A 12,257-nucleotide genomic window follows, 5' to 3' on the forward strand; every position below is an offset into this window, starting at 1 on the left:
ACTGTCCAGCCACGAGAGATGAAAGGAGATGTGACCAGCTCCTTTCAGAGGGGTATAACTTTTCAGGCATGTGGTTGAAAGGGTGTTATGAAGGTGAGAGGTCACTCTGCCATGATATGGTTTTGCTGAGAGATAGATGCTCTCAAACAGAGGAATTTTAACTTCATGACACCTAATTCTTTAAAATTCTTAGGAATTATGAGAGTTCTGCGCAAGAAAGGACCATTAAACCATCTATATATCACCTGCCTCAAGATATGCCTCTGCTGAGAGGTGTAACTCTTTAGCTAAAGTAGGTCTCCTAGATAACCCTGCAGTGTTGCCCTGGATAAATCCCAGAGACAGTGAACCTAGAAGTCTCTGGTATTTTTTGTACGATGCTTTCTTAGAATACAAATGAAAAGAATGTGTTACTGTAGAGTGTGCTCTGCTTCAAGTGAGTCATGCCACGACAAGAAGATACGTACAAACCAGCTTGATCAAGTCATATGGAGAGACGTTGGGCACAGTGTCTCAGTTAAGGGGAACAAAGATGAGCCGGGCCTTGCTTTCTGGAGAGGTGCATCGGATACCTGCAGTCGGTACAAATGGCTGGTAGGCCTCAGGGGCAGGAGAAGCTGGAGGAGGAGCTCTCAGACTGCTTCCAAGGACAGTCACAGCTCCGATGCCTTCTCTGGAAGGATGTTTTCAAAGGCCAGTTTTCATACAGCAGGAAGCCTGTTCTATTCAATTACCATTTTTTTTTTTTAATAGTTTCTGACTAGGGCTTTGTTTCCTTCCCTTCCTGGTTCCTTATGTTTACTTGGTGTCCTGATGCTCTGTTTGTCGCTTGCAGCTCATTTCCACGCATGGTTTGTGGTGCTGCTAGAGCAGGATTGCTGTAATATTGCTGCGGAGAGCCCCGGCTGGGCTATCAGGAGTAATAGAGCTGGGACTGCTGGTGTTCCCCTGCTCTCTCAGCACCCCCGCGCCCATTTAATGTCTAAGCTCTTTGCTCACTGGCCTGCTAAAGCCCTGTGGAGGATGGATTGTGAGCGCTCTTCCATGTGAGTTACTGATCCTGTTTCTTCTGCCTAGTTCTGGTGCAGCTGGTAGCGGAGCTGAAGTCCGAGCAGTACTTGCACTGCATTTTGGATGAAAGCCAAAAAGAGGTCAGTGAAGGTGAATTCCCTGCCCTTCCCTTCAGTCTTTCAGGGGTTGAAGAGATGGGGGAATGAGAGGCCCCCCAGGACTCAGGTACTGCACTCAGATACAGCTTCTGCTGTAGCATGACATCCTACTGCCAGCTCCCCTGCTGTGATTTTGGCATTGTTGGTGTCTACTCTGGAGTTTTCTATTGTCCCCATGGCACACTGCAGCTGTACGGCTTCATGCTGTTCTCATGAAGCTGTGTGCCTTCCTCTGATTCTTCTTTTTCCGCCCTTACCATGACAGTGGTATGAAGAGCTTTCCCAGCCTGTGCTTTTGCTGTCTTTATTCCTAAATTTGTGGTAGCTCTATGGGATACAAAAAATTGGGAAATAGCAAAAGTGGGGAGAAGTTCAGCTGGTTCATCTGCTCGTAAAGAAGCTGGAGAGGAAAGGGAGGAAAAGGGACAATAAGCAAGAGATTTCTTGGATTAATTAAAAGACCACTGCAGCGTTTTGAAGACTTAATAGGTGAGTTCAGAGTTTTCCTCTGATCTATCCTAAATGGTAAAAAGGACCCACTTTAGGAATGATCCTGTTCTGGAGCACGATACATCAAAGAAAGCTCACTGCTCTGTGCATTTCTACCTTTGGGCTGTGTTCTTAGCCATGAAACATTTTCTTTTTCCTTCTTTCTGTCTCCTCTACAGCTGAGCAAAGCAACTACCATGAGAGGCAGCCTCCCCATATTCACTCTCTTGGGCAAGCTGGCAGATACCATCCCAGTCTTTGCTGATATACTGGTGGTAAAGCACAGTGAGTAACCTGTCATGCTCCACTGAAGGGTTGTAGTCACAGCCCTAATACACATAAGTGTGCATGCACTGCCCCATCCCCGATGTGTGAGTTTATGAAGGCTGCACAAGAATCTTGTCCCAGAAGTTAGGGTGGCGTTCAGACCTCTTGGGTTGCTGGTCAATACCTTAATAGCAGGCTTGATGTCGTGCTCTTAGCCAGCCTGGCAAAACCAGCCTCTCTGAACTGGGCTTTGTATGTATGCCCTGCAGGAATATGCATTTAGTTTTTCTTTCCTAGGTCCAGCCCTTGGGGGTCTGGTAAGCATACTTAGCTGTGTGTGGAAGTAGCTGGGGGTGGTGGACCTTCCTGTGTTGAACAGTGAGCTCCTCTGGCTATTTTTAATTGTATCTCTGCTCAGAGACTCTTAGAAGCATTCCCTGATTTCCTAAATGTTTGACTGGGTGAGAGGGAGGGATAGTGGTGAGGCAGTGCATCATCTAATCATGACATTCAGTAATCTGCACACACCAGTCTGTCTGGTGGGCTTCTGCAAGTCGTTTTGACTGGGAGGGGACAGTGAGCGGCTGTGTGGTGCTTGGCTGCCTACTGGGTTTAAACCACAACACCAGGTTTCAAGGGTGCTGTAACAAAGTCAGTTCATTAGTGTGAATGCTTGCAATTTCTGTTCCTCACACTAGGTAATTTAGTGGATCATCTACCGTTGGGCTTGATGTACCCAAACGAAGGTGTAAAGGCTGCTGTCTGCTACTTGTATGGCAAGCTGTACTCCTCTTCTCTTGGCACAGAAAGGCTCTCAGCACACTTTGAAGAAAAGCTGTGTGGTCTCTTCTTAAATACTTTGGGCCATGCTCAGACAAAGGAGCTTCAGGTTAATTGTTTGGGTAAGGCATTGCTGAGAGAAACTGCAAGGTGCAAGGGAAGGCTTACAACTAAGGAGAAATCCCTTGGTTGGTTTAGATGGCCTGATGTGGGTTGGTCCCTAGAAGAGCTGTTTTTCTGTTTGAAGCAGTTGATCCTTGCTATTAGCACACAGCAATCAAATGACCCAAACCTGCTGCTGAGAAGTGCATATGTACACTGTGTATAAGTGAATGCCCAGAAGTGTCTGAACGCAAACGCTATGCACAAACAGGTGGGTTTTGTAGAGCAGTGGGATGGAGTCTGACAAATATCATCTTCAGGTATGGAGCATCATGTTCTTCAGGTTAAAAAGGTAACTTGGAGGTGGTGTTTTCATGCATTTATGCTTCCAACTGCATTTACATGCTGGAGAGCACAATTTCAGCCTTCCTGGCACTTCTTGTTTGCAAACCATCCAGGGAATTCCTTTTTCTTGTAGGAGGTGAGTAAGAATTGAATTGCTCCTTAGATCATCTGCTCAGCCACTAGAAAAGGATGATGATTCTTTTGAAAGCTGAGCTCAGGCATTACCCTTGTGAATTTGTACTGAGGTGTACTGATGATTTGCATCAATACCTGTAACAGTGCTCCATAATTTTATACCGGGGGTGCTTTTTTATATATGTGTGGATGTTCTTTAACTAAATGCAGATATTTCTGTAAGAGCCTTTCCCATGTGCAGTATGATGCTCACTCTTGCTCCCACTTTTTCAGGTTTGCTAAAGGAGCTACTGAAGTCTGACCATTTTGTATCCATTTTTATGAATAATTCAAGGACAGAGGAGGAATCTGAAAACTCTGACTTCTTAGAAGGGGAAAATCCACTTCCACTTGTTCTCAAAAAGGTGATTGCTGAAGTAGTCTTACAGCATGCAGCCTATGACTTTCTAACAGATTATCCCTTGTTCTGAGATGAATTGTTGGTTGAAGTAAAAATATATTAGCCTTTTTCGAATCTTTAGTTGATTAACTTGAATGGCGTTGCCGATGCTGACTAGCAGTAGAGACCACAGTGGAAAATGGGGACACCCCCATGGATCTCCTCATTGTTCATTCGTGAATCATGCAGGGGAGAAGTTTTCATTGTGGCCTCAGCTGGCTTTACTCACCATCACTTGAAACTCTTGTAGTGCCAGTAAGACTAAGCACCAGGGCAGAACTATTCTTACTTCTCTAAGTGTATATATATATATATATATATATATATATATATATATATATATATATATATATATATATATATATATATATTCTTGTATTCTCTATTGTGGTTCTTGTGTTGCATTTTTTAGTGCATTTAGCCTAGTATTTTGTCTTACCATACGAAGTTTAATCAGCAGAATACATGCCAAAAGAGAGAGATTTTATTTAGTTATTTTAAATTTTAAAATTTAGAGGGAACTGTTCACTACTCATATCTGCGCAGTTGACTTCCTATTTTCTTTCTGGCTTTTGCTTCCCATCAGCTCTTGTTGACCAGAGATGAGATGTTACAGGCAGCGAGTTCTCACTGTGTGGCTGCAGTGCTGGTTCACTCTCCCAGCAGATATGCTTCTGCCTTTATCCATGCAGATGTCCCAGGTAAAGAAGTGCGATAACATTGCATTGTTTGTCTCTCTGTCTGCTTGTTTTAGGAATCAGCCTGGCTCCATGATGGCATAATCTATGCAGTGACCTTTTTGTATCAGTAAAAATGTCTAACGTGATTTTAGAAACAGAAGTGAAGAAGGAGTTTTCAGTTGAAAGTATAGCAGCAGCTGTCAACAGGCAGAATGGAGTTTCCCCTGCAAGAATTTGGACATTCCTTGAGGTCAAGGTCCATCATGCAGTATAGATACAAAGCCTAAATAGGCTGGGTTCCCATCTTATCCCACAAAGTATTGTAAGTGTGTACAGAATTTGGTCCAGGAGGTCTAGCTTTAGAATCCAGCTGTGGGAGAGATGGTTCATTGGTTCACTCTACTCCCAAAACACAGAAATACTCTGTTTTTGCAAGTTCTTTGTGAGATACAAAAGTTCTGAGGAAAAAAAGATCACTTCATCTGTTATAGCTTGCTTTGTGGCTCTTCATTTGTGCCAAGGGTTAGAGCCACAATTCAGCTCCTGCTGGATAAGTTTGTGCTGGGAAGAGGCCTGCCTGTGTGTCTCTGCTCTCTATTGAAGACTAGCATACCTCCAAGAATTCACTCCATCCTCCGTTCCTGCCATTTCATTATACAACAGTTCTCCCTATGGCTGTTGCTATGCCTCCTGTTATCCTCCTCCTTCCTCTGCTCCATTCTAGGAGCAGCTGTGCACACTGTGAACAGACTGCCTTTTACCAGGGTGCCCTTATTTGTGCTCACAGAATTCCTGTTTGAGTGTCTCTTGTGCAACAGCGAGATTCTCATCTGGTCAGTGTACTGCTGTCTGCTTCTGCTAACTGAAGAGCGCCTTTTCTTCTCCAAGTGTCACACAGTCTATGGTGAGTCATCAGCCTTTCTGACAGAGCGACCGCGAGTGATGCTGCCAGCATTGCTTGTGCCTCGAGCTGCATTTCAGCACTTCACACACAATCACAGCTTCCAGTCAGGATTTATAAAGCACTGAAAATGAGTACTCACCAGATATATTTGTGATGTCTGCCGCCGCTTGAATTTACAGTGCCACTGTCCTAACGAGTTTCTGATGAGCATGCATACGTTATAATAACCAGTTATGATGACTGTTAGTATAACCTGACTGTTACTAGTAACCAGTTATCAGGAGCTACTACTAGGTGTTGCTGTGGAGATGCCAAGGGTGGATTTAGGAAGGCCAAATTCCTCCCATTCTTCTGAACTTTCCTCCAGCAGTGGAGATTAAGGCCTGTTATCAGTGAGCTGAATGAATACAGCGTTTTAGACAGTTGTTTCTGCCAGGGCTCAGAAAAAGGATTGTTTAAATCTTCCTTCATTTCAAAAGTTCATTTTGCTTCCATCCTGGAATTCGGGGTATTAAAAACCCTCCTCTGCCTTCTCTTGAACATTGCAGGTATTGAATCTCTGGTGAGGAGTCTCCAAGATGTCCTGCAGCTGAACAACGTGGAGTTACAAAAGCAAGGACTCCTGCTCTTCACTGAAATACTGAAACGGTGAGGAAGTGCCCTCTACCTGGCTTGCACAGACAGCATTTGGTGCTCCAAAATGGAAGCTGTTGTGCTTTTGCTTTTTAAGGTTTTTGTCCAAGGACAGATACCTACACTGCTAGAGCTTTTGTGTTTGAAGCATGTTGTCCTCTTTGTGCATACAACCACCAGTGTATCTGCATCTCCCTGCTTCCTTGGCAACCTGGGAGGTGAATTCTCCTTTCAGCTGTAGGCAGAACAGGAGGGGAAGACTAGGAAGGTCCAGGTGTATTTGAGCAGGCTGGCTCCTGCTAAGAGTGACAAAACAGAGCATGTAAATTCCATGGCTTCTAGTCCTCTGTCATCAGCTGAGCTAAATTCAAATAGCAAAAACAAATTCCAGGCTGAAATATTAATGTGTTCTGTCAGTTTTTCCCTTGTTTTCTGCTAAGGAATAACATACCCTGGCTTGTTTATCTTCTGTGTTTCCTGTTCCTGCCTGTGTGATCTTGTTCCTGTTCTGTCATGGTAGTGACAGAGTCTTGTTTTTGCCACTTAGTTCCCCCAGGAGAGCCCTGGAGCTGAATTTTGGAAATGTCAGTCAATTTTATAGCAAGTGGTAGGTTAAAAAGGAGAAGAAAAAGCAGCTGCACTAGAACAGCGTGAGGATGCCAGTGTGGGATCTGTCAGAAAGAGAAACCAGAATGTGGGAAACACTAATTACAGCATTTATGCTTGTAAAACAAAGGGAACGCTCTGTGCAATTACTCCAATTTTCTAGCGCACACATTCTGTTTCTCTGAGGTTTACATTTGAAATGTCACTTTATTTAAAACTATATCGTATGGAGAGAAGGGTCTCATCCTGGAACCTCTCTTCTTGTTTTGCCTTGCAGCTGGATTCTCTTGCTCTGTAAGTAACCACCACTCTCTGGTGTTGCCCAGACAGGATGTGCTGCCTCTGTTGGCGCTGTTAGAAGTGTCAGGAATAGGGGGCAGCTCTCCCTGGAGTGCTCCTTGCCTCTCCCAGCACAGAGTGGCAGGCACTGTTAGGGGCCTGGAGACAAGAGGCTGCAGGATGGTGCAGGAGTGCTGTCCTTAATGCATTTTTCCCAGGCCCTGCAGACATCCTAGCGCACCATATTGCAAGTGGGTTTGTGCCTCTTGAGTGAGTCAGCAGCACTCCTCCATCCCTTCCTCCCTGCCTGAGTCAGCGAGGACTTTTTTCCCGATGTGTTTTACTTCAGAGGGTCAGTGATCAAAGGAAGGAAATAGAAGGGATTAATAGAATTACAGTGTAAGTAGAAACAACTTCAAGTTCAGCACATTACTAATGGCTCGGGCCAGAGGCTGATCCTGGCGCCTGAGCTCCCCAGCCTTTTCCCTGCCTTGCCCACCTCTCAGCCTTTTCTCACAGCAGAACGTGAGGTGACTGTCAAACCGGATTTGATCCCGTTGAGTAACTAAAGAGTGGTTCTGCCTCTGCTCACTTTTTGCCCTGAAGCTGAGCTGCAAATTTAATTTCTACTGAAGTTTACTTTTCTCGTACATTTCTGCATGGGAGCTTGTGCTCCTGGCTTGCCTTAGTCTGGCATGTCTGTGAAAACTGAGTATCAGGGAATACTCTGGCTTCCAAGGCTGGATGCTGTCATGCTGTCCTTCTTTTCTTGCCTTGCTTTGGAGAGGCCCCCTGGCAGGCCATTAGTGCCTCTCTTCCACATGTAGCTGCCTGTCTTCTCCCTTCTTTCATGATTGTACCTGACTTGCCAGGAGCCACATGAGCACAGTCTGCCCTTTGCACATCTCTGCCCAGTAATGGGATTAATGACTTGCCATCCCTCCCTGCTCTTGTGTTGAATGCTCAAAGGTGTTGGGCCACAAGGTGATCAGATGACCACAATGATCACTATCAAGAAAAAAAGTCAAAACTGTTGGATTATGTTTTTCTTTTATCCTGTTTAGTTTTTATGTTCTTGAAAGTTCCAGCCCTGCTGGCAGCATCTGCCATTAGAATTGCTGTAGGACTGTTAGGGAAGCTATTCTCATGGCCTTGTCCTTGTTCTAGGACCATAGGACGGTAGTGTTTACTTGTTTACTCAGAAATATGCATTGCCAGATTAACCTGCAAATGCCAGAGCAGATGGTCTCGGAATTAAGTCCTAGGTAGAGAGATTTCTGTGTTTTGCAGAGCCTGTTTTTCATGTGCTTTTCATGTCACTGTTTGCTGCCACACTCACAGAGTTATCCAGGCTGCAGGTTTTTTTCATCATAGTAGGGCTCCAGACCTCCTGTTCACTCTGTGTAGCAAACCCTCAACCTGCTCATATTTGAGGCTACATCCTTGGGAGCAGCTGGCTCTGAACACTGAAAAGGATGCTTGGAACCACACGGCTCAGCTGTCCATTTGGTCAAATAAGGAGAGGGTGATACTGTTGCTTACTCCAACAATATTCTTCTTGCTTACTCTGTTTCCTCTTCGCAGGCAACCAGTGGAAATCACGTTATTCACAAACCGAGGTGTATGTCTAGATGCCATTGATGTTTTGATGAAGACAGTGGACTGCCCAGTGCTGGAGGTGGTAGTGGAGGCTGTGAAAGCTGTGGCAGCTTTTCTGAGGTAGGCAGGAAAGCATTTGCAGGCTTTTCTTCGGATAGCTCTGAAGAAGTGTTGGTCTCTGTGGCTCCCTTGTGTCTGTGTGGGTGAGCGTGTGCTGCAGGGGGAATTCTGGCTGAGGCAGGATGGGTGTAGCAGAGCTAGCTTCCCACCCACCTGCTGGGGCAGTGGAACTGTGGTAGGCAGCAGGATGCTGCACCAAGGACCTGGCATCCCAGGCAGGCCTGTAACTGCAGCTGCTGTGGCTGTGTCGTGCTCTGGCCTATCCAAACAGATCAGACCGCGTACAGGTGTGCTTCCTGGTTGTAGTGGGAGCAGACACTAAATGCAGCGAGGGTGTGTTTGGGCTCACATCTTCACGAAGGCACTATTCAGACCTTGTGACCTTAATATGCTGTGCTGGAGAGAAATGGCAGCAGCACACTGTTGTCTGGAGGGGTGTTATTTCTGCTGGTGTCGCCTTCCCACGTGGAGTGTCCCCAGCAGGGAACGCGCATGCTGTCTGTCTTTCTTCTTGTTCAGGAAGGACCACCTGAGCTCTCCTCCAGTCCCGTATGAAAAGCTGCAGCAACTGCTGGAGGTGGTGCTGAAGAGATGTGCTGACCTTTCCCCACCACAGAGCAGCAAGAAGCATGCAGTAAGTCAAGAGTTGTGCTTGTTGCTAGGACCAGGCAGGGTAGGGATGATCATCCTAGCGCAGCATGGGGATGTTGTTTATATATTCCATACCCTTACCTGTGGTTTTTGGGGTCTCTGGTGGTTTTTTGATCCTCATGCCTTGACAAGCTAACAATCTTTGTCTCTGAAGGAGCTGAAGATGGATGCTGGTGAGTGCTCTTTTTAAATCACTGAAAATTGGTGGGGCACCAAGTGACGAGAGCGTGCTGCTCTCGTTATATATTCAGTGCTGCTAGGTTCATTTGAACCTCCCCTTCTTTGGGCCCCCGCCTGTAGGCTGCATCACGCAATCTATTTTTTTGGCAATGAATGTCTCTCGCTGTGCCTTCAGACCAAGAGAGTCACGTTGTATGCACAGTGATCCCTTAGCAAGGGAGCTGTTAGCCGCTATTTGAACTGCCAATCCCTTCCTGTTCCTGGAATATGTTCCTGGAATATGTTACTGGAATATGTTCCTGGAATATGCAGTTAATGTGGTGTGCTGCTGGGACCTGTGCACCTGTGAGGGGAGCTCCCATCACTGATGACTAGTGACAAGGCAAGGGATGAGCCTTCTTGCTCTAGGCTCAGGGTCATGTAGGTTTAGATTGCATTTTCGTGGCAAGAGCATCTTGTGGGGGTGCCAGAACCCCAAATGGCTGCTGAGCTATCTTTAGGCCCAAGTTGTTTGGTACCAAATGTCTGCCTTATCTGCCTGGAGAAAACAGAAAAGTTTTCTGCCCCATAGGTAGGTGTTGGTCAGTCTGTTTGCACACACAGCTTTGTGTCAGGATAAAAAGCTTTACAGGAAGGAAATCAGGCAGATAGTAAAGACATCCAGGCTGTCTTTAATGGGGGAAAAGGAGAAATGCTTGTAGCTGTAATAAGGTGTTGCAGGATCAATTGAGGAAAGACAAGGAGTTCTGAACTGCCAGACCCAAGGCATTGCCAAGTCATACCCTGTCAGTATTCAGAGCAGACCACCGCAACAGGTTATGGTGTAAAGGTAAATTTTGAGCTCCAAATGGTTCCCAGTTTGGGCAGATGATAAACTCTGACCCTGCAGGTGGCTTCTGGCTAGACTCAGTCGGATGCTGTGTGGAAATAAGGGCCAATACATGCATAGTTGCTTACAAATCTGAGCCAGAGTGGAGAACTTACAAGACTTCTGAAGAGGGAGAGAAACTGCTCAGCACTGAGTCAATAGTAATTGGAAGAAATGCAATAAAAAAAAAAAAAACAACCACCCAAGTATTCCCAGAAGAATTTGAAGCTGAGCTGTTTAAAACTCAGATTAAACCAAACCATGGCAATACAGGCTATACTGCCCAAGGGACGAGGTAGTGCAGAATTAGTAGCCCTGTAATTCTGCCTTCCCTTGGAAGAGCACAGTAAATCTCTTAACTCTGCCCTCCCTAGGGAAATCACAATAGTAAAGAAACATCTATGTAAAAGAAGTGATTGAAATGAAAAACGTTCTTCTCCTCCTGCTGGTACCAGGGAAGAAAGCCATTTTGTCTGACAGCGAACACAAGATTTTGAAGAATTCTGTCCTTTAACAGGGTGATCTCCTGTTCCCAGTGTCTCAGAGCCTTAGCAGAGTTTCTCAGAGACAGGGCCAGCTCTTGCTCAACACCCTGGAAAGTTTCAGAAGTGCTTGCAGGTGAGGACAAGGGAGGAATGCGGGTGGGTAGTATGTGTGTCTGTCCATCTGTCCGTGTGACCGAGTTCTTTTACCAAACCTACCACTGAAATACCACAGGTGGGTTCAATTCATGGCACTTGTCAGTGAAACAACAGAAGGAGGGATATGTAGTAACAGTGAACATTTTGTGACACCTGTATGTGTCTGCTAAGAAATTTCACTCAGACCTAGCAGCTTCATATTTTGGGCAGCAAAGAACTGCTTGGAAATCAGCCCAAACTGGTGGTGATGTAAGAACTGTGGGAAGGTATGTGTGCAGCTTAATCCTGTGCCATCATCTGCCCCAGATGATGACCTTGTTATTTGCTCATGTCTGTAGCCTGTTACTGCAAGTGGGTTTATAGTCACCGACTTTTCCCGTTTTGCTGTGTGAGAGCTCTCTCTCAACCCCTACCTGCACAGGAAAAGGTGATAGATGAGTTTGGGTATGAAACCAGATCTGCTGTTAGACAAGTCTGGTCACCATGGTTATTTTGCCTTGCATCACTAATGTTTGGCTTGGCTGAGAGAATTCAGTCAGAAGATGTCCCTGTCTGTGGTGACCCAGTCTCTTGGGATGGTGCTGAAGGTTGTCATGGTTTTTGGATGAGCTGAGTTGCCCTCGGTCTGATTTTCACAAGGCTTGCTGCATTGTGCTCTAGGCACTGCGGCCTGGCTGCATAACTTCACTCTTGTGGTAATAGGGCCTCCCACAGCAGATATTTTATTCAGAGAAGCTAAGTCTTCCTTTCCCAAAGTGTGGCCATCTTGTGCAACACTGCTGACTTTTAATAGCTTCACTCAAGAGGTAGCTCCGTGTTATTGCCCATCAAGTGTCTGTGGGGTCCTTCGTGGTGAAAGTTTTGGTGGAAATGCAGTGTCTCCTGGCTTCCTTTACAGAGTGAGGAGGATTTCTCTCTCCTCTGGTACCCGCTGTGTGTTTGTAGGTTAGCAGTGGAATTCCAGACTGACCCCATGGCCCAGGAGAATGCTTTCACTGCCCCTGGCTCGGAGAGCAAAGAGACGCTGAGCAACTTCTCTGAGTTCCTGCTGAGGATCTGTGACAGTCTCTGCATCCCCATGGTCATGGTAAGGCCTCTTTTGGACTTGATCTATTCCTTTAAACTTGGTCTATTCCTTATGAAAGGTGCCCTCAAGCACCACCAGTAGGTGGTACAGGTCTTACGGGGAAGAGATCATGTAGAGTAAACCCAGAATAGCTGTGACGTTTGCCACCTCTCCAGAGCAAAATGTGGTATTACATAGTTCGTGCAAAATGGGAGTATTTAGTCTCAGGGGGTGGAGAAATTCTTAAAGTTTCCATGTAGATGGCAGTGTCTTTCCTCAGACCGTGCAATCCCCATAGCATGCC

The 12,257-nt window shown here is 45.9% G+C and overlaps 1 protein-coding gene across 1 annotated transcript in view; it reads left to right on the plus strand.

The window, feature by feature from the left end:
• MEI1 (meiotic double-stranded break formation protein 1) overlaps positions 1 to 12,257 on the plus strand; it is a 34,113-nt gene that overhangs the window by 3,066 nt on the left and 18,790 nt on the right. The window contains 13 exon segments of the mRNA XM_032207573.1: positions 1,078 to 1,151; positions 1,838 to 1,943; positions 2,624 to 2,827; positions 3,561 to 3,691; positions 4,313 to 4,427; positions 5,194 to 5,310; positions 5,859 to 6,000; positions 6,984 to 7,037; positions 7,039 to 7,098; positions 8,413 to 8,547; positions 9,067 to 9,181; positions 10,764 to 10,864; positions 11,833 to 11,974. Coding sequence (XP_032063464.1) covers positions 1,078 to 1,151; positions 1,838 to 1,943; positions 2,624 to 2,827; positions 3,561 to 3,691; positions 4,313 to 4,427; positions 5,194 to 5,310; positions 5,859 to 6,000; positions 6,984 to 7,037; positions 7,039 to 7,098; positions 8,413 to 8,547; positions 9,067 to 9,181; positions 10,764 to 10,864; positions 11,833 to 11,974 — 1,496 coding nt within the window.

The sequence above is a fragment of the Aythya fuligula genome, chromosome 1 (assembly GCF_009819795.1).
Source record: "Aythya fuligula isolate bAytFul2 chromosome 1, bAytFul2.pri, whole genome shotgun sequence".
NCBI lineage: Eukaryota > Metazoa > Chordata > Aves > Anseriformes > Anatidae > Aythya > Aythya fuligula.